The 24,427-nt window shown below is 38.5% G+C and overlaps 1 protein-coding gene across 5 annotated transcripts; it reads left to right on the forward strand.

Annotated features, from left to right (window-relative positions):
* The first annotated feature begins 56 nt into the window (after positions 1–56).
* Positions 57–21,172, forward strand: SLC35A5 (solute carrier family 35 member A5). 5 transcript variants are annotated; one of them, XM_040484505.1, is made up of 7 exons: positions 57–325; positions 1,103–1,279; positions 5,173–5,271; positions 6,768–6,901; positions 9,513–9,580; positions 17,298–18,078; positions 19,683–21,172. In XM_040484505.1, the coding sequence occupies exons 2-7, from the start codon at positions 1,117–1,119 to the stop codon at positions 19,749–19,751; spliced, it is 1,314 nt and encodes a 437-aa protein (XP_040340439.1). In that variant the 5' UTR covers positions 57–325; positions 1,103–1,116; the 3' UTR covers positions 19,752–21,172. The 5 variants fall into 5 exon arrangements, with proteins under 5 accessions (XP_040340439.1, XP_040340436.1, XP_040340438.1 ...); XM_040484502.1 differs by having other exon boundaries at positions 1,131–1,279; XM_040484504.1 differs by having other exon boundaries at positions 1,131–1,279; positions 6,771–6,901.
* The last annotated feature ends 3,255 nt before the right edge of the window (positions 21,173–24,427 follow it).

Here is a 24,427-nt window from a genome sequence, read left to right on the forward strand (position 1 = left end):
AGAGGGCTCGCTGGGGCGGGCTCAGGCCTCTTCTCCCCTCCCTCCGGAAGCGTAACACTGAGCGCGCCTGCGCAATGGGTGCCAGGTCCGCTCTTTTCCTAGTCTGGACGTAGTTGTGCTTTTTTGTTCCGGAATAGGAGGTTCAGGGGCTGGGGTTTTTCGCCTTTCTTTCCCTCCCGTAGCTTCCCCGACCATGGACCCTAAAAGCTATTGCTGCCTCTGCAGAGCTACACAGTTACTGTTTCAGCTGTAGGATGTGCGCTCTTCCACCAAAAACCCTTTGGAAGGACAGAGGTAACCTCGCCCGGTTGGCAAAGAAATGCGCGTGCGTATGAGGGGAGGGCGCGCCGCTCGAGATCCCTACTGCGCATGTGTGACAAGAAGGCTTTTCTCCTTCTCCCCCCCCCCCGCCCTCCCCCGCCCTCCCCCGCCGTGCCTGGAGGGAAACCTGCCTGCCTTCTGTAGGGGAGGTGTCTCTTTTACCTCTACGTTTGCGCGCTGGTGGGCTGTCGGTGTTGACGTTTCAAGCCCATCTCTCACCAGTCCACCCGGCCCTGTGCGCTATCCCTTACACAGGCAGGCTTTGGACAAGTTACTCAGCCTAGAGTTCAGTGCCCTCAACATGTCAGAAGAGGACTCTAGAGTCATTGATTTCTAAGCTCTCTTGTACTTTTGACACTAGTTAGGTGCAGATTCACAACACTTTCAGATATTCCCCCTTTCGGTCATTATTGTAATGAACTGTCCCTCTTTCTAGGGAAGAGCTACTACTGAGGTGAAGGGAAATCTGAGATTCTCCTCTAGGGCAAAGTTGCTAATAGGAATGGAAATTAAAATTGGCTTTCTGCAAAATTCTGCAGTCCCCAGATGTCAGTTGCTCACTTGCTACTTTTAGCAGCACTTCTAGTCTGGCGCTGCCATTCTGTATTTGGTGGTGCCCCCCCCCCCCCCTACAACTTTTGACACTTTCATTTTCTTTCCCTTTTCTCTGGTTCTCCTCAATTTTCTTGGTTTGGATACAACTGTAGCCAAACATCTAAAAAATTGCTTTTCTGTTCCTCACTAATCAGTGGTATTTGTACTATGCTTTATCTACCAACAGTGTTGTTCACGAATATGTTCTCTTTAAGACCATTAAAAACCAGTGGAATGGAAAGCAAGTGCTGTGATCATCCCACATTGTGCTCCTTGTCAGCGATGTATACATTCCTACTAGGCACCATATTCATTGCTTTGAGCTCAAGTCGAATCCTACTGGTAAAATACTCAGCCAATGAAGGTAAGTGAAGACTTGGAATATATGGAACACTTGCATCTAATCACACGTTACGTCTCCTGTCGCTGGTCTCCTTGTATACAAAATAGAGAAAATACCCTGGCAAGTACTCTGCTTCATGTGAAGGGCAAAGTGTGTTTAAGTTTGATTCTTTAACCTTTTATTCCTTAGCAAGAAAAATTTTTCATGCTGAGTGAAATTTGTGTTAAATACAGTGTCACACCCTTTACAGAACAGATCATAACATCTGACTATTATTTTAATCAACAGTTATTTCTGGACCTATAGCAATATGTGTAATTATAACTTACTTTGAAATAGGAGGATATATTTGGTCACTTGGTATTTGTGAGTTAGTCTTAATTACTATATCATTGAGGCAGTACAGATTATTTGCTTTGAAATCTTTGAAATTATTAGCTAAGAAGTCTTCTGTGTTTTGTTTTGTTTTTTTAATGTAGGAATTTGGATTTAGACAAACAGTTTAATTCTACAAAGCTGTATTGAGAGCCTCTCACTAGTTATTCAGGACACATAGAAGTATGACATCATGACCCTTAATGGTCTGCTTGGGGAGTCAGATGTGTATATAAGTCTCTACTTCGGTTAACATTTCTGTCTTGGGCAGTAGGCTAAATATTAGTAACAAAATTCAAAGTGTATAAGACATAGTCGTTGTTCTCAAGAATTCAGTTTATTAGAGGAGAGCTGTACATTTGAATCGTCATGAAAGTACAGTATAATAAATGCAGCCCTATACCAAAGGTGTGGAGATAGTTTTATGTAGAAAGTGCTATGTTCTCTCTGGGACAGGAGGATGTGGAGTGCAAAGGGATTAGGGAATACTGCCCTAAGAAGGTGAAGTTGATCCACAAGAGGACAGGTGGGCAGTGGTATTCAAAACAGAAGCAACAATCCATAGAATAAAATAGATATGTTTTAAAAAAAAAGAAAAGCAGGATGGATTGTAAGAACATGTACTTCAGAATGACTGAGCAAAAAGTTTAAGGACTTGAAGGAGAGGAGGAAGGAACGCATGCATATGACCAGAGGGGAAGTAATGATCAGATACTAAGGGACTTCATATGCCACGCTAAAGAACTGGGACTTTATTTTCTAGGCTCTAGAGTCTGGGGAATAAGGAATGCTTGAAGGATTATAAACAGAATAAGAGAGACTGTTACACTAGCTGAATAGAGGATGGACTTGGGAAGAGACTGGATGCAGAGTAGCCAGTTGGGGTTATTGCAAATACAAGCCACAGATTAAGAAGACTAACCATGGCTTTGGAGGTAGGAATAGAGAAGAGAGGATAGATTCAAGAAATATACTAAACATGAGAAAAGACAGGACCCAGAGAATATTGAACGTAGAGACTAAAGGACGTGAAATATTGGACAGCTCAGAGGTTTCCTGTTTGGGTGCTAAGTGGATTGATGATGCTCTCAGCTAAGATGGAAGCTATTAGTAGGAATAAGCAGAAAGGACAGAATTCAGAAAGATTGAACAGTTTTAGTTAGGTACCTTCCGTGAAGTCAGGAGCTATGTCCTTGTTCATTGCCATATTCTGCACTATCTAGCACATCACATATATGAAGGAAATATGAATTAAATTTATAAATAGGAAGTAGTACTTCATGTGGATATGTTTAGTGAGCGTTAATGTTCCAGAATACAGATTTGGAGACATGAATATTAAATTGCTATTTAAAACCGTAGGAGCCAGAGGGCTTTTTCAGGGTAAGCACACAGAATGAGAAAATGAGAGCCAAGGATACAACTCCAAGGAAGCCAACATTTAAGAGGCATGCTGACACTCAGATGTTAGGAAAGAATCATCAAAGAAATAAGAGAACTAAATGCACATGATTCATAGAAGGGAAGGAAATAAGTTTGAAGACAGAGGAAATTGCCACATCATAGTAAGATAGGGGTTCAAGCATGCCCTTTGGAATTAGAAATTAAAAGATGTTTGGTAATCTCAGAGACCAGGTAGTTTGAATAAAGTGATGGGATCAGAAACCTGATTGCTTGGGAAGAAGACCTGAATGGAAAGTAGGTACAATGGAGATAATGAATGTTGATGCTGTTTTAGGGAAAGAAGGAGAAAGTATGGTAGCTGGGGCAGGGGTGGGATCGTATATTTTGTTTTTCGGATGGGACAGTTTGAGCATCCTTAAAGGCCAAGGGGAGCAAGCCAGTTAATAGAAAGATAAAAGAGATACACTGAAGCCAGAAGAAGAAATACTCACTGAAGCAAAGTTCCTGAAGAGAAAGGAAAGTTTTAAAGGGGAGAATGGGTCATCCTGGGGCTATGGCCTGTTTCTTTGGACTAATGGGAGATCAGTAAGGATGAATGCAGTGTAGATTCGGTGTATGAGTGTCAGCATAAGGTTAAGTGGAAGGAGGTACCACATGATACTGAATCATAGTTTGGGATCTACTATGAGAGAAATATGATTTAAAAGTAAATAAAAGTCAAAGTGAGTTCTGGAGCAGTGGTAAGAGTTTGAGACTTCTAATCTGAAGACCTCTGCCTCCATTCTTGTGTGTGCATGTTCCCTCGTGTGTATCATAGAGATCAATGCAAAGTATTAGTGGAAGATAGTAGAGTGTGATTTCAGTTTAGGTTTAAGCTCAGAGAAGGGAGGAGGAGATGTTTTAATTAGGCTTTGAATGATGGAGAAAGTTTAACAGGCAAATATTAAATTCAGGAGAACATTTAAAGTGCCTACCAAGTGCAGAATACCATTAACTGCCAGTTTTATCAAGATGACTGACATGGGCCCTTTCTCATAAGGAGCTTACATTCCAAGGGTAAGACATACACAGAAGAAGTAGCTATAATATAATGCGACAGGTACTGTTATAAAGGTTTATAGGTAGCACAAAAGGATTAGAGATGAATAAAGAATTGACTGTGTTTAGGTTGAGAAGGTCAAGGGAAACCACAGAAAAAAAAGAAAAAAGGTGTTCTGGATAGAAAGAGTGTTGAGTTGGCATTGTCCCCCTGTACTTGGCCAGTTTTGGTTTTTCATATGGCCAAGGAAAATAAGGAAATGTTTCAAATGATAGGAAAAATGCATTCCTTAAAATAGGACCTACTAAAGTTTATGTTTGTCCTTGGCAAAATTTTACAGCAAGTTGTTTGTAAGCATTTGGAATAGATGTAACAGCTAAGACCAAGACATACAAACCTAACCTCATTTTCTGATTAGATTGACTTATAAGTGATCTTTCCAACTCATCAGTGGGTTTTGATATATCAGAGTATTTCCTCTCAGCCCTAGAGGTAGCCAGAGCTCTGGGCAGTTGCCTAGAGGTAGCCAGAGCTCTGGGCAGTTGCCTCTTGGCTCCTTTTATCCCAACGTACCATTTATTCCAGAGTGCCAGACCAATACTGTTTTCTGTATGTGCCGTGATGCAAAACAGATAGGAAGATTCCAAGTTAAGGGACTATCACAGACCATTTACTTTGATTGTAGCAAGGCAAACAAATGACACAAGAGGAACCATAAGCTGGGTCATAATTCTGCCAGTTAAATTCATAGCTTTTTGATGAGTCAGGCTCTCAGTGCTAAATAATGGTCATGTCTAATGCCATACCACAAAGCCTTCTGTGCCCATAGCCTTAGCCTCCTCAACATATTTATCAGCAACTTGAGTGAAAAGATGAGAAACTCAAGAATAATAAAACACTGAATGTGGTAGGGATAGCTAATACATTAGGTGAATTGATTAAAAAAATCCAAGAGAAGAAAGCCAATTGGATGAAGTTTAATATAACCAGTATTAAAATCCAGCTTTTAAGTCTAAAAACAGATATAAATTGTTACCTGTATACAAGCATTATATAGCACAAAATTTATAGTTAAAAAATGCCTGTTACATTTCAGAGAACAAGTATGATTATCTTCCAACTACTGTGAACGTGTGCTCAGAATTGGTGAAACTGGTTTTCTGTGTGCTTGTGTCATTATGGATTTTAAAGAAAGGTGAGTCTTGAAGTCTTGAACTCTATACTTGTTAATTTTTTTTTTTTTTTATTTTTGAGAACATGAACGGAGGAGGGTCAGAGAGAGGGAGACACAGAATCTGAAGCAGACACCAGGCTCCGAGCTGTCAGCACAGAGCCCGATGCGGGGCTCGAACTCATGGACTGTGAGATCATGACCTGAGCTGAAGTCGGACGCTTAACTGACTGAGCCACCCAGGCGCCCCTATACTTGTTAAAAATCACAGAATCAAAACATTTTAGGAAAACTAAAAGGAAGATTTTATGTCATTTAGTCTAGCCCAGTAATTTTATATATGAGGACACTAAGATACATACGTACAGTTACCCATGTTTTGCAAAGGCAAGGACAGGCTCAAAAGAACAGGTGTTATGTAGTGGTAGGTAGGAGGGGGCAGAGCCAGGACTCCAGCCCATGTTTTCCTCACGTCTTGGCCATCGCTCTACCTTGTTACTTGTTCCTTTGTTGGAGCACACAGCAAGTTCATTTTTATTCAAATTCAGGATTTTCTAAATCACTGCTGTCTGATTTGATATGTAGCACATTGCAAAAACAGCCCCCATTTCCTGCAAGGGAGGTAGCAGAGTGGATTGGAGACTATATTCTAGGGCGGGATTATTTTAACTTCTCTGAGTTCCAGTCTCATCAGTTATCAAGCAGGGATACTCATCCCTTCCTCAAATCTAAAGCATCTAGCCTTTTGTGGCTCTTCCTGTGTATTAATTCTTCATCTTAGTTCCCCATTTATTGAGCCTTACCTTTCTCTGTTCTGTGATCTGCCTTCACATATGAAGTAAACAGAATTCAAAGTATTAAAAGTCTTTTCCGAGAAGATTTCTGTTTTATTCTTAAAAGTGTCAGTTTGTGCAAAGATTCTAGTTGGTGGAATATATTTCTTAATCTCATGAATTTGCAGGACTTAAATTGTTTTCTATTTTTGCATGTTATTTTACATTCTCTGGTTACAGTACCTTCCTGAGTTCTTGGAACTCTGGAGATGGGATTAGCAAAATTTAATTTTCTCTGCTCCTGTATGTTATAAATCTTCACCTGGTACTCCTTTTCCTGATTTCCCCTGGGGGGGAAAATCCCAACATAAATACTTGATTTATTTTCTCTGGATTCTAACTTCTTTCTTTGCTCTAGGCTCTCATAGTAGTAAATAAAACCATAGTATCCTGAGTTGTTCTAAGTGGTGTTTCTATCTCAAGTTAACAGGAATTAAGAGAATCAGTATTCCTCAGGGTGTTGCTGATTGTCAGTGATGAGGTCTGGTGGGGAGTTGAAGAAAGAGAGACCATAAATGAAATCTTATATTGTGTTTAATTTCTTAAGGCTAATAGTCACTGATAAAAAGTAAGTTCATAAAACCTCTTTCAAAGAATTGTATCAGTAATCAAATACAACTTGCTTTGTCTAAAAATATGGGCATTCTCATCAATATTCTTTGTTTATTGCTGTCTTTCTTTCTTTAGAAGATCATCAAAGTAGAAACTTGAGATGTGCTTCCTGGAAAGAATTCTCTAATTTCATGAAGTGGTCCATTCCTGCCTTTCTTTATTTCCTGGATAATTTAATTGTCTTCTATGTCATTTCCTACCTTCAGCCTGTAAGTAAATATGATAGAAAATAGCATTAGAAAAACACAGAGAAATGAATCCCAAAACTAATGTTTTTATCATTTTCCTTATCAGTGTTAGTTTCTCATTACTCTCAGTGGTCTCCCTGAGGTTTCACCAGAATCATCTGAATACTGAGTTACCAATCTGCTGCTCACTGTGTTTTTTCAAAAATGTTTATTTATTTTGAGAGAGAGTGCACAGGTGAGTGGGATGGGGGAGGGACAAAGAGAAAGGGACAGACAGAATCCCAAGCAGACTCCGTGCTGTCAGCACAGAGCCCGACGCAGGGCTTAATCCCACAAATCATGAGATCATGACCTAAGCAGAAGTCAAAAGTTGGATATTTAACTAGCTGAGCCACCCAGGTGCCCCACATTCTCAGAAAATTGTATACTCAGTGCCCTACTTTTTCCTGCACCTGCTTTAATATAGTAAATGTATTCTGTTTATATGATTTTCTTTTTCTGTCAGTCCTATCATTTAACCAACGAGTTCTTTAAGGGTAGAAAATACATTCTCCCAACGATAAATGCTATCTATGACTGATAATACTAGGGATGTTTCTCATCTCTCTTGGTGTTCTCCATGCCAATTTAGGAATCCATTAGTAATCAGAATTAAAATTTGGGCTTTTGCTTTTACCTGTTACTCAGTTTGGGGGAATTTGTGTATTTATTTCCCTTAATTTATAAAATGAAGATTTCTGTTGCCATTGTTGCCAAAATGTATTTTAAGTTTCAAGAATAAATTCAGGCATTTTGATAATAAATAGGATTTTTATTGGTCCTAGTTCTCCATGTGAAGCCTTTTACATATAGCGAAATCAGTTTGAGAGTGGGACAAGAAGAAAAGGATCAGTAGAGCACTAACTAGACAACAGGTATTTGATTATTTTGCACAGTTTAGAAGCTGTATAACTAGGCAAGCCCAACTACTCTAAGATGACCATCTGTAAAATAGAATAACATTACCATACTAACCCAAAGGCAGGGACTGGGGCCAGGTGATCGATCGCCTGAAGTTCCTTTCAGCTATGTGATCCATGTTATTAGTAAGTGTTTTGAATGTTAGAATGTGTTCTCCCTTAAATTCTTACTTCCACTTTGTTTTTCAGATCTGAGAATTCCTGTACCCAACAACATAATTATTTGCATCAATGAGTACATATTTGTTGTACTTTATTTAGATTAGCTCTAAATTTATATCCCTTTCCTATATCCCCAGCATGAAAGCAAGATTGCAGCTTCCTTGTTCTTCCACCTTATTACTTTGCTCTTCCTTCCTGATTGTGCACAACCACAGATATTACAAAAGAAATCACATGGCATTTTCTGTGTATTGCTGTGCCCAGTCTAGTTGGAAAGAATTAAATAGAGATGCACAGAGATTTTGGGGCAAAGAGCTCTGGTGTTTTGTTTATTCTGTGCACTTGCATGGAAAGTAGGTTCTAAATTCATCATCAGGTCAGCCAGGCTGCTTGGTTAGGTGCATCCACTCCATTATTGTGGTTGATCAGAGCTACTGTGTCCTCCCTCTTCTTACCAGCCACTTACTTTCCTCCTTATGTTTTTCTCTGCTTTTACCAAGGAGTTCACAAACATTTGTCTCCAGAGGACACAGTGAAATTCCTAAAACAGTGCTTCTCATAAAAAATTCAGTAGAAAAACAACAATGTTGTATTCTTGGATACAAGAATACAGGGTATTCTGGTTTTTATTGGATTCACTCTTATTTCTTTAATTTACCTGCATGGTAGCCATGCTTGCTGGTTTTATAAGACTAGTGAAAAATACTCTTTGGAGTTTAGTGAACTTAAACTGACAGCAAGGAAGAAGGTAGAGTGAAGTAAATGAGTAGGATTTGTTTTTAATTTTATTTTAATGTTGTCAGACCCAAATATGGAGGAGCACTGATGAAATTTCATACTTTTTGAGCCAAATTATATACATGTTCAGATTAATACTCTCTATGTGAAATATGACTGACTTCATAAAAACCCATCTTTATGAAATCTGGCTACCACATTTCTAAGTGTGTAGAGCAATGTGAATAAATCCAGGGACTGTCAGGTATGAGTTTGGGACTGAATCACTGGTATTGAATCACTGCAGTTCAACCAGGAGAACCAATTCAATTCCTGTAACAGTAAAGATGCTTAAAAACCTCTACCTCTATTGTCTTAACGTATAAATGGGCCTAATAGTACTTGCCTTCTCTCTACCTCTGGAAACGGTGTTAAAAGTCTGTAAAGCACTTTAAGAGCCTGAAAAAGTATGCTTCATAAGTAAGGTCACTATTATTTTTAGACCTAAACATTTAGAGTTGATAAGTATTCCCTGATCTGCACATACAGATTATTTACACAGGCATTTGCTGAATTTAAACAAGTTTTCAAAGTCTGTCCAATAATTTGATCATATCTGTATAAATTTAACAAGCAATAAAAATGGAATTTCATCCTCTAGTGAAGTAGCTGCCCTAATAACCCCTCAGGTTTTTGACCAAAAAGCTTTTTTTGTCAGGTGAACCAGCAGGCTGGGAGATTTCTGAGGTCACTACTTTGTTTGGATTGTAATTCTATCTTCTCCTTCTTTCTAGGCCATGGCTGTTATCTTCTCAAATTTTAGCATTATAACAACAGCTCTTCTATTCAGGATAGTGCTGAAGTAAGTAACTTGCTCTGAAAGCATATATCATACTTTAAAACGGCACAGCCTTGTTTCAGATCATATACCCGGAGCACTGAACCCTCTGAATCCCAAGGCCAGGATTTTATTCCTAATTGGCTTTGGGCAACTTGTTTAACCCATCTGGAAAGCAGCTCCAGTGCTGGCCTATCTAAATCATTGCAACTAGATGTATGAAAAGTTTTTTCTTAGTATCTCAAAAATAAATAAATAAATAAATAATTGTCCAGGTTACTTTAATTTTCAGTGCCAACTTTTCAACAAATTCATGAGGTTTTTTTTTTTTTTTTTCTTTTCTTTTTTATCTTTTTCAGAATCTCTATACTTTAGTAGGGAACCAAGAAGTTCCTAAATATTGTTAGTACATTTGTTACTTGTAGTTTGGAGATGTAAAGAGTGGCAAATTCTTTATCAAACTACTTGAGTACATGATCTAAGCTCTAACTGGCAGAAGATTTACATGAGAAATCTAGTCAAAATTACAATAAATAAGAATGATAGATTTTTGCTTTTAAAAATGCTGTCACCAATGTTTCCTGTCGCCAGGAGGACCTTTGAATATAGTAAACATTTTTTTTTTTTTAATTTTTTTTTTTTTCAACGTTTATTTATTTTTGGGACAGAGAGAGACAGAGCATGAACGGGGGAGGGGCAGAGAGAGAGGGAGACACAGAATCGGAAACAGGCTCCAGGCTCTGAGCCATCAGCCCAGAGCCTGACGCGGGGCTCAAACTCACGGAGCGCGAGATCGTGACCTGGCTGAAGTCGGACGCTTAACCGACTGCGCCACCCAGGCGCCCCGAATATAGTAAACATTTTTAAGTAAATAGTCTCTGCCACCACATAAAGGCCAGAATATTCTAAGGTGTAATGGGATCTGGGCACTTAACTCCAGTTTAAGTTGTTACTTGATGATAAAAATAAAATTAACTTCTTGTTATATTTGTTGTGATTGTTTTTTTTTTTTAATTTTACGTTCACTTTGCCCTTTTAATTTCTTATTCTCAATGTGCCATGTCATACTATGTGCTTTCATAATTTATGTGTATGTAAGGGTGAATGGCTTGGCACGTAGGCACTCAATAAATATTTGTTGAATACGTGATGCATTCAGTACATTAATTATATGGAGTTCTTGAAAGACTTTCTTTTACCCTGAGGAAGCATTCAATTTAATGCTTGATATGAGAGATGGGAAAAAAATGAACATTATATTTCATCCAGGTTAAATATTAGAGTGCACTGAATTTTTTTTTTTTGAGAGAAAAAGCACAAGTTGGGGAGGGGCAGAGAAAATGGGGGTACAGAGGATTCGAAGTAGGCTCTGAAAGCTGACAGCAGAGAGCCCAGTACAGGGCTCCAACCCACCCATGGACCATGAGATCATGCCCTGAGCTGAAGTTGGACACTTAACCAACTGAGGTGCCCCTGAAATTTGTTTCTGCATCAGGTTCTTCATTTAATTTATGAATTGTGAAAATAATTCAACTAGCAAGTGAAAGAATGCTATTCCAAAAATGTTTTGAAGTCTTTAAAATCAACATAAAAGCCACTTTATAGGACAAAAAATTGATTTCTGAGGGAAAAAAATGTGTGTGTATATATATATATATATATATATATATAGTAATATAAGTAGGTGTATATATATATATATACATTCTTAAGTAGTTATATATACATATATGTGTGTGTGTGTGTGTTATAGATAGATAGATAGATAGTAATATCTTTATATTTATTCCTGTGATAAAATTAAAGATGCATGTCCATGGAAGAAAAAAAATGGGCTCTGACATATAATGAAAGGCTCATTATTTAATAAGGGCATCTCATAAAGGGGTCTCAAAAACATGTTGGGTTTTTAAATTTTTTTCCTTTGAAATGACAGTTTATGGGTACACATAGTGGTGTACTTATGTTACACAGACGTAAGTATTAGATCAAAATTGTATCAATTTAAAATTGAAATTTTCCAAAGCAAAAATATAAAGTATGTATTGCTAGGTTTGGAATTAACCCATAGCTCTAGCTGTGCCTGTAGTTGTATATAATATTTTTTATTGGTTTTTTTTTTTTATTTGTTTTTGTTTTTTATAAGTTTACTCCAGAGCCTGAGCTGTGGCTCTGAGGTTGAGGTGAAGGGCCTCTCAGGCCTTATCCAGGACTGGTCTTACTGGTTGGTAGACAACAGTGCGAGCAGGCTTTCAGCTGACAGTGACAAGATAATCACACCAAAGACTCCTCAGAGCCAAGGGCTGATCTGAGGGCCTTTCGCCTATCTAGACTTAACCCCCACAACAACCCCAGGAGGTAGGAGTTATTGTCCCCATTCATAAGTAGATTTGTTCCAAGCGGTGTCTGTGCGCAGAGCCACTGGGTATTTTGCAGCATTTATAGGTGGTTTTGACCATGGAGAAGAGAGTATGTGGGGTGGCAGGGTTAGAGGCAGAGACCAACTAGAACTGCCCGTCAGGCTGAGAGAGCTAATATATGGGCAGAGATGGCCCATTAAATTTTTAAGCATTTAACTATTTGTATTAGGAAAGTTAAGGGTGCCTGTGGCTCAATCAGTTAAGTGACTCGATTTCAGCTCATGTTGTGATCTCACAGTTCATGAGATGAGCCCTGCTTTGGACCGTGTGCTGAGAGCATGGAGCCTGCTTGGGATTCTCTCTTTTTCTCTCTCTCTCTCTCTCTAAAGGATGGATGGATGGATGGAAGGAAGGAAAGGGGAAAAGGAAATTAATTCCTAGTGTAATCTAAATCTAGTTAAACTTTAAATGTTTGCTTTTATGATACTATTAGTTATAATAAGTATTATATTATTGCTAGTTTTAATAATAATTAACATTATGAACTAAAGTTCCAAAAAGCTTTTTCACATATTTTACCTCTTAATAGAACAGTAATATTCTTAGACATGTGTTTGCTTTGTTGTTAATATCTCTCTGTTTTGAATCCTTTGAAGTTATTTATATTAAACAAACAATAAAATCATTTATTTTTTTTTACTATTTTTACAAGCACTAACTTAGCTCCCAAAGGGAGTCTTAATTTGAGTCACAAATTAGCACCGAAGCTACTCTTAATAGTGCTAAAATAATATAATTAATACTGTCTTTTATGAGAATGTCTTCCAAGTACTGTATTATCTATTATTACAGTTTATTTTATTTTATTATTTCTTAATTAAAATTTCTTTTTTATTTTCAGAGAGAGAGAGAGAGAGTGAATGTACAAGCAGGGCAGAGGGGCAGTGAAAGTGAGAGAGAGAGAGAATCTTAAGGGGGTTTCACACTCAGCAGGGAGCCTGATGCAGGGCTTGATCCCACGAGTTGGACACTCAACCGACTGAATCACCCAAGCGCCCCTATTATTATATTTTAAAATCAGCTTTGTTCTATTTTGATCTTTTTGTTGGTAGTGGTATATATTGTTTGTTTGGTTTTTGTTATTCAGTCTACTCTTCTTTTGCCCTTAGCAATAAAGTTTTGACCCAGGAGTAGAAGCTTGAGTTCTGTCATATTCTTTTTTTTTTTTTAACGTTTTTTTTTTATTTATTTTTGAGACAGAGTGAGACAGAGCATGAACAGGGGAGGGTCAGAGAGAGGGAGACACAGAATCCGAAACAGGCTCCAGGCTCTGAGCTGACAGCACAGAGCCCGACGTGGGGCTCGAACTCACGGACCGCGAGATCATGACCTGAGCCGAAGTCAGCCGCCTAACCGACTGAGCCACCCAGGCACCCCGAGTTCTGTCATATTCTTAATGTGTTTGCCACAAGTAACTCATTTTTCATGGTGAATATGAATATGAAAGCCATTGTCTTATACTTGACTCTAGCGGAGCCTCCAAATACCTTTCCCATGCAGACAAATAGTATAAGGCTACAAGGTAGGGAAAAAGAAGCCCAGTGACTAATGCAAGAATTACCTGGAAGAATTTGGAAGCGGTACACAAAAGATCACCATCCAAATGTCTTACCATATGTTCTAGAGAAACCCCATGTGAATGTGTGCATTTGCTCTTTGAGGAATAGCCACTGGTCCACAGTGGAGACTGGTCACAGGTGTTATCCCTCAAAGCCTTGCTGGCTTGCTGTTTAAGGCTTGATGAAGTTGTATAATATTGTTTAATTAGTCTTTAGGAAATGGTAGTATCAACCTGAACATTGAGAACTGGGGGCAAAAGGTAGCCATTTTTGTCTAAAAAAATGTATATACGTTTCTCTGATATCTTCAGAGGAAAGCTGTTGGGGGAAAAAATCAATGAAGAACATTTTGGCACAGATGATTGGTGTCTTAGAAGTTATGGTAACATTTACTCTTCAAAATCAGCAGAGAAATAACAGTGCCACTCGGTAGTACAAGCATTTCTCCAAAATCATTCATTTGATAATTCTTTTTTATAATTTCTCATTATAAATCTGCTACTGGTCACTCTGTGCTACTAAGAAATGTGTACAATTTTGTTTTAAAAAGTCATCTGAGTCTTTCCATTTAATTATTTTCATGTTGTGCCCTGTTTTACTATCATCAAATTTGGTAGGGATGCTCTTATCTGATACAATTTGGATTTAATTGTTGAGTTACTAAGAGTACTCAAAGTGGTGAATCATGTTTAAAAAATACATACTTTAAACAGTTTAAGATATGTAAATGTCCATTCATCATTCTTCTGAAGAGCTCAGGCCTTTGAGAATGTGTGGGACTTGCTGATGGAGTGTTTTAGCTTCTTTCTTTTTAAATGTTTATTTATTTATTTTGAGAGAGAGAGAGAGAGAGAGAGAGAGAGCGAGCATGTGCACATGCAAGCATGGGGAGGGCAATAGGAAGAGAGGGAGAATCCCAAGCAGGCTGGGGGAAGGGGGTTCTGTCTCACAACCCTGAGATCGTGACCTGAGCCAAAATCAGGAGTTGGATGCTTAACTTACTGAACCACCCAAGTGCTCTGGCTTCTTTCTTGAAGCTACATTCAATCTACATCATACAAGCTTCCTGGTTCTAGTTTCTTTAAAATAGAGCAAGCTCTTGGGGCGCCTGGGTGGCTCAGTCGGTTAAGTGTCCGACTCTTGGCTTCAGCTCAGGTCATGATCTCATGTTTTGTGAGTTTGAGCCCCACATTGGTCTCCATGCTGACAGTGTGAAGCCTGCTTGGGATTCTCTCCCTCTCTCTCTGCCCCTCCCCTGCTCACTCTCTCTGTCTTTCTCAAAATGAATAAATCAACTAAAAAAAAAAAAAGAGCAAGCTCTTCAAAATACTTTTAAAGTAGATTGTTGTAGATTTTTATTTCCTAATCTTAAAATTAGCTCACCTGTACCCAGTTTGAAGGCAGATTATCTTGTGAGTAGTGTGCCTTTAATTAATTTTCCCAGAGCATTCAACTTTTCATAAAAACAGCAGTCCTTTTCCTTCACTCATAATTTGTCATTTATGTAATTATTAAAATATCTAATTACAATAATGAGGTCACTGGCAAAAACATAGGCACCAGGTCTCTCTGTGGGCAAGCAGTTCATTTGGAGTCGAGGCCCTCAGGTAGAGGGGCCTTCTGGCTGTACATGTTCCACTCTGAGCAGCAATCCAAACGGTTTACAGGTGGTTTACTGGGGCAGTGGAGGGATCAGGTGAGTTTTTTACTGTCTCATCCACTAAACTGAGGAGCAAACTGTCACGCACTGTCATTTGTAAGAGCACCTATCCTCAGCTGACTATGGGATAATTTATTAAGCTTTATTTTCTTTGCTGAAAATCTACCATTTTCAGCCTAACCCTTAATAATTTTTACCTTCTAGAACATTACCTTTATTGAATGTTTGCAGTGGTACTGATTAACTTGTTTAAGACTGTTTAATTAGATTATTTTTTTCTCAATGTCCATGTTAGTGGAAAGTCTACAGCTATCAGAATTGAAAACTTCTATAGGAATTATAGATTGTTATTGCCTCATTTGTCTGGATGTCCAATAATTAGTTACATGATGATATTTATAAATTGGGCATATACTTTTCATCTGTCTTTCCTGTCTTCAACCAATTTGGTTTCTTCCACTTACTGTGTACCAGCTACACTTTTAGAAATTTATGTGACTAGTTCACAATTTTGGACCTTCCGGGCTATGCTAGCCCCATCACTAAATGCTAGATCTGGCTTTTTGAAAGTATGTACATGAGAAAGCATGATACTGTGCACATGGTGCTGTTATCTAGGCTGGTCTATGCATTTATCAGTCTCCACTCATGAAGCTCTATGGAAGCATTAGTGAAATCAGACACATCTGCCTGTATATGAACCTTGAAAACTCATTATACTTAAGAGGGTCATTGGTCCAGGAAGAAACATGCAGACCATCACTCAGCTCCCTTCTTTGCTCTTTTGTAGGTACATGACCTTAGGGAAGTCAGTCTTAAAGTACTGTGTCCTTCCTTGGAACAGAAATTGCTGATCCATGGTAGGCATTCAGTAAATGCTCCAAAATCTTGTAACTTCTATTTCTTACCTGTTGCTTTACACTTCTGCCTTTGCTTCTGCCGCGCGCACGCACGCACGAGCGCCCTCTCCTTCACCTGATAGATCTTTAAACTTGAAGATTTTATTCCTTGACTACCCCAATCTGAGTCAGCTACTCCTCTTCTTAGTTAACATTGTACATTCTTGTTGCCTTTTTATGGACTCTTCCCTTTGCCTGGATATATCACCAACTCCCTTTTCATGTGGCAAATTTCAGTTTATTTTTCATGTGTCAACTCAAGTGTCCTTTTGTCTTGGAAACAATACCTGACTCCATTTGCATATTTAAGTGTTCCCTCCCCTGTTGTACCCCAATTGTTCTGTGTATCACTTGTCACACATTATATTGTCATTACTTAGTTTCATGGCTCTTCTCCTATTAAAATTCCTTGGGAATGGAGATCAAGTCTTCTTTATCTCCCCAGGCACACAGCAGCTGCTTACTAAATGTCTGTTGAACTAAATAAACCCACAAAATAGATTGACAATAATGTGTGTCACTTATATTACACAAGCTTGTGGTTAGACAAAATAAATAAAGAAATAAAGCATTGTTAAGACTTTGTAAACTGAAACACTAAAAATATTTTTTCCTTGCCTTCCCAAACAGGAGTTTGCTATAAAATGGTTTATGATTAGGCCATGGATCTAGGAGCTAGCTCCCTCCTTAAATCTTTTTTGGTTCATGAACACCTTTGAAATTTGACAGAGCTTTGAAGGGTCTCATGGGATTGGTAGGGGCAGAGACAGGAACTCAACTGTATAGATGTGGCACCCACTGCAAGGACTCACAGATTTCTGAAGCTCATCACATTCAGGTTCAGGGAAACCAGGTTGAGAATCCCTGCCATAACTTACTTTATAGCAAGATAAAAAGTTATTTTACAAAGATCTAAGATCAGCTCTGGAGGTAGAAAAGAGACTTAGTTAAACCTATAGGTTAAAAGGAAACTTACAATGGCAATGGTATTAAGAGACAGTTATTGTAAAGAAGAATAAAAATACCAAGTTTAAGAAGCAGAGATACCAAAAGGTCTCCTTTGAACTTGAATTGGGAATGCTAGCAAAAATTGGGTACAGTTTATTCAGCCAAGTAGTTACGTGTCAGAGTTTTCAGTAGAAACAGTCAATATGGGAAGGGAGGGGAAAAAGTAGTAATATCCTGTTTTTCCTCTCTGAACAGGAGGCACCTGAACTGGATACAGTGGGCTTCCCTCCTGATTCTGTTCTTGTCTATTGTGGCTCTCACTGCTGGGACTGAAACTTCACAGCATAACCTGGCAGGACATGGATTTCATCATGATGCCTTCTTCAGCCCATCCAATTCCTGCCTTCTCTTCCGAAGCGAATGTCCCGGAAAAGTCAATTGCACAGCAAAGGCATGGACTTTTCCTGAAACTAAGTGGAACACCACAGCTATGATTTTCAGTCACATCCGTCTCGGCTTGGGCCATGTGCTTATCATAGTCCAGTGTTTTATTTCCTCAATGGCCAATATCTATAATGAAAAGATATTGAAGGAAGGGAACCAGCTCACTGAAAGCATCTTCATACAGAATAGCAAACTCTATTTCTTTGGCATTCTTTTTAATGGACTGACACTGGTCCTTCAGAGCAGTAACAGTGAACAGATTAAGAACTGTGGGGTTTTCTATGGCCACAATGTGTTTTCAGTCACCCTTATTTTTGTGACTGCATTCCAGGGCCTCTCAGTGGCTTTTATTCTGAAGTTCCTAGATAACATGTTCCACGTCTTGATGGCCCAGGTCACCACTGTCATCATCACAGCGGTGTCTGTCCTGGTCTTTGACTTCAGGCCCTCCCTGGAGTTTTTCTTAGAAGCACCATCGGTTCTTCTCTCCATATTTATTTACAAAGCCAGCAAGCCTCAAGGTCTGGAATATGCACCTAGGCAAGAAAGGATCCGGGATCTAAGTGGCAGCCTTTGGGAGCGCTCCAGTGGGGTAAGTCTATGGAGATGCTGCCTTTCTCCTGTTCTTCCCAGATTCAGTTCATGCTCATAGAAGTCAATCAGTGCTTATTTATCAAAGGGTGTATTGGATTTCTGTGACTTTTAAAAATTATTCAGCAAACATTCACTGGACTTACATGTGCAAGGGCTCATGATAATGCCATCAGTGGTCGAGAAAGAGTGTGAATCAGAGCCTCGAGGACCTTATCCGTTAGTTGTATCTTAGAATATTATAGAGCCACAGAGCTGGGAGACAGCACACAGGTTATCTTGTCCAGTCTTCCTGGTTTGCGGAGTGAATAAACAGATTCGGACAGGCTAAATGGGTTATAGATAGTACGTAAAAAACTATGATCAACCCATGAGGTCTCACTCCTAGTCCATTACTCTTTCTACTCTGCCATAGTCAGAGAAATATGCCTCATTGGCAACAAAAGTTGACCATCTTCGACATTAGTAGGTCTTGTTAGATGTAAGCTCCTTGATTTTCCATCTGTAGTTGCTTGTAAACCACACGGTGCCAGACGGGTAGGCCTCAACTCACTATGAAGGTGATTTTCAAAACTATTCATAAGTAAGAGAAAAATATTTTCTAGAAACCTACTTATGTCGTTATTCTGAATAAGCATTATTCTTCCAGTTGCTTATAATTGTTTTAGGAAGGTCTGTCAGGCATGGTGTTGACAGATGAACAGTGATCTTTTGGAGACTGAAGTAAGGAGTTAGATATATATTTAAAAGATGAAACCAACTCCTCTAGCTTTAAATTTACAATTTTCCTGTACACCCAAAATACCAAGCACTTCACAAAATGAACATTTCACTCTTTGGGAAAACAATCTCTTGCCCATTAGAGTTCATGGCAGAGCTTCCATCAGCAATGTCACTGAGGTGGTGGCACAACAGATCCCTAAGGTGAAAAAATCAGCAGCGCCTGGGTGGCTCAGTCAGTTTTGCGTCCCACTCCTGGTTTCAGCTCAGGTCATGATTTCACGATTCATGGGTTCGAGCCCCACTTCAGGGTCTGTGCTGACAGCGTGGAGCCTTGCTTGAGATTCTCTCTCCCTCTTTCTCTGCCCCTCCCCATTTCATGCTGACTCTCTCAAAATAAATAAATGTGCTTTAAAAAATAAATTAGAAGCATGGGTCCCAAATGCCCTTATCTCAGCCAGAGTATAGTTTCAAAAGTCAAGCATTCTTTTCCAGTGGTCTGATAACACTGCTTGCCCTACTTTATAGGTAAAAAAAAAAAAGTAACAATTTAGATAGTAGCCTAGCTTATTTATACTGTACCTATTTCTTTAACCACTAGTTATTTCCCGTGAAGACCAGCAGAGGGCGCTCTTTACTGTGTTCCTGTGGTCAACTTTGAAATTCAAGTCCTGAGATGCTTGCTTGTCCATGTTTTGTGAATCTCCTTATGTGTCAAAAATGAACTTTCTAAGAACATAAGTATTTATTGAATTTAATTTGACTAGATTATATTTGTAGTTTAATGAAATACATTTACCAGTAAGGTTTCTCCTTAGTAATCATTACAAATGCTACATTTCTAGTTTTGTTTTAATTAATTACTGATTTCATATTTCTTTTTAGGATGGAGAAGAACTGGAAAGGCTTACGAAACCAAAAAGTGATATTGACTCGGATGAAGATACTTTCTAATTAGTACCCAAATAATTGGCTGCTCACAGAAACTTTTTTGCACACTTTCAGCATGTGTCATATTTATCTTTTCACTTTGATAAACACGAATATTTCTGAAGTAGAAAATTGTTTGCATATGTGTAACCACTCCCTAAACAGTTCCATCCATGGCTTAGAGGACCCAAAGGCTAAAAAGTTCTAAGGAACTGACACGAGAGTAATAAATAGTATGGAGACTGCATTAATGGTACTTGATAAGTTACAAGTTATCTCCCAGGTTATTTTCCTTGTCCTCCAGGGTTCCAAAAAAACCTGTAATAATCACGTTAGCTGTACCATAGACATGTACAAATATAGATCAGCTTGCCAGATATTCATAATGATGTAGTTCTACTCTGCATGCCAAAGTCTTCCCTTATTTATCATTATAAATATCTCCTAGGTTGTCCCTTGAATTTTGAAGCCCGAGAGAAGCTCATTTTGCTATTAAAAAGTAATGTGACTCTTTATAAAAAAATTTGGTGGAAGGACCTTACCATCTATCTGGCTACAACATTGATTTGAGGGCAATATAGTCTATGCTGAATGTTTTGCTGAAGAAACAGTTTTTCAGAACTGAAAGGTTAGAATTTTAATTTTTAAAAATTCACAGGGAATTTGATTTTCAGTGATTATTTTTTGATATATTTTTCTATACAAATAAGCTTCAGTTTAGGTGAATGTTTGTTCCCAATTACCACGATTCTCACTTGGATTTTAAGTCCCTTAAGCCATGGTGGACTTTTTCCCCTCAATTTGACCTCATTTCTCATAGATTATTAGATTTCAGAGAACTAATGAGCCATTTCATTGTATCAGTTGTCAATTAGAACTCATGTTTGTTATATATCTTACTATCATATCCTATCCCTAAGAATCAAGCCATTGGTTCAGAATCATAACAGATTGTCAGTAAGACTAATGCCTAAGAATTCCTTTTAAAAAGATCACCTTGCAAACAAATGACTTTCACTGATTATGAATAGTATTACTCTAAAATGAGGAAGCCTAGTAATACGTAAAGTACTTTATGGTAATATTCATACTTCAAGTGCATGGTATTTTCATGGTATTTTTGCATGCAGCCAATTGAGTATGAGATAGAGAATCCAGATGATAGATCATTTAAAAGTGAGAAAACAGAAGTGACTTGCCCACGATCATGCAGCTGGATGGCAATTGGACAGAGCTAGCTCACAGGCCTATGTTTACAGAACACTACACTATAGATGTGAACTTTAAGGTGTCATTTTCATGCAGTCTGTACATCTCCTCTTTCCCCTAATTTTCATGCAGATGAACATGTGAAAATACTGTTATATAATCCATCTGTGATACCTGGAATAATATGACAGGCAAGAGTTGGTGGAGATTTATAAATAAAATAATTATTAAACCTACATCTTGAGTCATCACTCTGTCATGGGACATGGGACATAGAATACTTTTCATTACAAAAAATGTACTGAGGCAAGAAATTCAAACAACTTTTAAGACTTTCTTTTTCAGTCGATCTTGACCTCTGAGAATAATCATAAGTACACCCCTCCATGGTGTCAGAGAAGGAGATTGCACTATTATGGCAATTTATTTTATTTGTTTATTTTTTTAATGTTTATATTTGAGCACGCACGAGAGAGAGCATGAGCAGTGGAGGGGCAGAGAGAGAGGGAGACACAGAATCCAAACCAGGCTCCAGGCTCTGAGCTGTCAGCACAGAGCCCGACGCGGGGCTCGAACTCATGACCTGTGAGATCATGACCTGAGCTGAAATCAGATGCTTAACTGACTGAGCCACCCAGGCACCTCGTGGCAATTCATTTTAAAGGTAAGGAAATCAAGTATAGGAAGACCTCACTTTTGGGAAATATATGAATCATATTATGGAACAGATAAAATTATAACATTATTCGCAAAGTTATTGCCTACATTAAATACATTAAGTAGGTGTCACTGGTTCACAGAGCTTGATTTTCTTATTTACAAGTACTTTATCTGTAATTATAGGTTTACTTGTGTTAACTGACCAGTTAATGAGAGAGAAAGAGCTGGAACTAAAATGTGAGGTTCTGGTGTGGATGCACTGTACTACTTTGTGGGCACTACTGCTTTAAAAGGAGAATAACTGGAAGGTGAGAGGTCCAGAAACCACATCCTTTCATCTCAGGTGCTATTGGAGTCAAGTGTGTGACCTGGGGAGAAGAACACTTGTCACGTGGAAAAAGTAGTCTTTCCTACTCTAAAGAACCAAACTATAGTGAAAATTATAGGTTGACAGCTATTCTTTCCTTATATGAAGACTTTCCTAACAAATGACTCTCTTCAACAGTACAAAAGTCCCTCCTGAAGAGTGGTAGAGAGTACTAGTAAATTCTCCATCTCTGAAGTTTTCAGGAGAGATCGTACCATCAGGATGCTTTAGAAGAGGTTCGGACATTGGTAGAGAAGTTGGCCTAAGTGATTTCTGAAGTCCCTTCTTATTTTTAGATTCTCTGCTAAGCAGTTATGACCTACAGCTAATATGCTGAATCTGCTTTCTTCATAGTTTCTGAATAGCCTTTGGTTGGACCACAAGTGTGGCTTGCAGTGACCTAGTTCCAGCTCTGTCACTGGCCCTAGGACCCGAGTCCTGAGGGGAAGCAGGATGTGGATGCCGGTAGTAGAGGGAAAGATGGCCTAAAGCCAGGATCCCAGATCTGTGGCCAGCTGTGTCCTGCTGCTGTAGGTTTTCATGGTCCACATGCGGAGGGGACTCAGGACTAAACGACTTTGTTTATAACTCCAAGGCTTGCCTCTAAATCCCCATGTGGAAGCCCTGTTGCATGAGCTGGACTAGACTATGTGGAGCTACAGGGAATCCCTTCACTTTTCTGAACGGGCCCAACTGTTTGGCTCGACCAAACACAGCCCAGGTCCTCCTCAGTTCTTTTTTATGTTTGTGCTGATTTTTCCCACCAACTCTTACTGCTCCAGCGTGGAGAAGAGGCAGAGAAAGCCAGACTCAAAGGAAAGACACTGGCTTTCCTCCTTCTAACACCCTAGAGCTGACTTTCTGAAATTGAGTAATACATCCTCCTCTTTTAAAAGAAAAAAAAAAAAAATCTCACAGAGATCAGCATTGGCTTTTTTCTCCTTTGCTGTTATTTAAATTCATACAAACATAATATGAAGTATAAACTTACTTGCTTATGGTTTTTATATGAAAACCAAAACAAATTTATATATTAAAATAGAAATGTAGCTATAAAACCAACCAACTTTCAATGCAAATATGAATTTAGTGAGAAGGTGTTGCTCTGCTCAAATAAAATCACAATAACCCCCCCCACCAGACCTGCAGAACTTTTGCCCTCCCTTGCTATTTTATTTGCTTCAAGCTCCATCCCGTCTTTGCCAAGATAACTGAAGCCTGCTGACATTGCTAGTAATGCACTTAATCCTGCCAGGATTTATCAGCCCACGTCCCTGACAATCCCATACGGATGTGGTGTGGGTCAAGCTGCCAACTCCCATTGGCCTCGGTGCCCTGGAAAGATATTTAAAACGTCAGCTTTATGTGTTCCCTAAAGTTTTGAAAGAACTCACCCACAGAATTGCCCAGGCTTGGCACTTTTTGAGGAACACTTTTTTCCCCCCACAACATTCTCTACTTATTCCTTGTCCTCCTTCTGGGTCTACTCTCTGTCACTTATGTTTTGCTAAAAAGTCATTCATCCAGATTTTCAAATTTACTTGCATAGGAATCTATGAATTATTCTCAGAATTCTTTTAATTTCCTCTGTTACTGTAGTTGTTTTCTTCCTTAATTGTGTGTGTGAATGGTTTCTCTAGAGTCTTTTTAAATAAGTCAACCAGCAGTTTCTAATTTTCATTTTATTGAAGTTTATTTTATGTTCCATTTTTCTAAGATTTGTTTTATGTTCTTTTTCCATCTTATGTATTTGAAATACATTCATTCTTTCTTGTTCATTAATGAACACTTTTATAACTAGTAGAAACATTTCTTGGAATGAGTACATATTAGGCCAATCCCCAAAGACTTTAAAATTTGGTACTATGATTATTTTCTAACTAATCTGTTTTGAGCCAAGGGCTGTGGGATTGAGGGATTTTTTTTTTTTTTTGTATTTTTGTTACTGTCTAGTTTTCATACACTTGGTTAGAAAGTGAGAATAGTATTCTTTCCATTGTTAAATGTATATTTTTATTGTATTATTAAGTATATTTTGGCTGCTCCTTTAGTATGCAATAATTTTTTTGAGAAAGTTGGTATTGGTTTGATATTTTGAACCAGTTCAAAAGTTTCTTGTAATATTTGAAATTTATTCCACTCACCTTTCTAATCTATTTCATCACTAGTAATTACTTTTACAGTTTAAAAAAAAACAAACTTAGGGGTGCCTGGGTGGCTCATTCGGTTAAATGTCCCCCTCTTGGTTTCATCTCAGGTCATGATCTCACAGTTTGATGAGTTTGAGCCCTGAGTCGGGCTTTGTGCTGGCAGCGTGGAGGCTGCTTGGGATTCTCTCTCTCCCTCTCTCTTCCCCTCCCTTGCTCACACTGTCTCTGTCTCAAAATAAATAAACTTAAAAAAAAAAAAAGCCAACTTAGAACCTTATTTACACATTTATCAATTTCAAAAGTTAAAATACAGT

Source organism: Herpailurus yagouaroundi, unplaced genomic scaffold (genome assembly GCF_014898765.1).
Source record: "Herpailurus yagouaroundi ecotype Mexico unplaced genomic scaffold, PumYag 162, whole genome shotgun sequence".
NCBI lineage: Eukaryota > Metazoa > Chordata > Mammalia > Carnivora > Felidae > Herpailurus > Herpailurus yagouaroundi.

Coding starts and splice junctions, on each gene's coding strand:
- SLC35A5 (XM_040484502.1), top strand. CDS start 255: ATGTGCGCTCTTCCACCAAAAACCCTTTGGAAGGACAGAGGTAACCTC. Junction 1,280..5,172: donor AAAATACTCAGCCAATGAAG/GTAAGTGAAGAC, acceptor GTTACATTTCAG/AGAACAAGTATGATTATCTT. Junction 9,581..17,297: donor CTATTCAGGATAGTGCTGAA/GTAAGTAACTTG, acceptor CTCTCTGAACAG/GAGGCACCTGAACTGGATAC.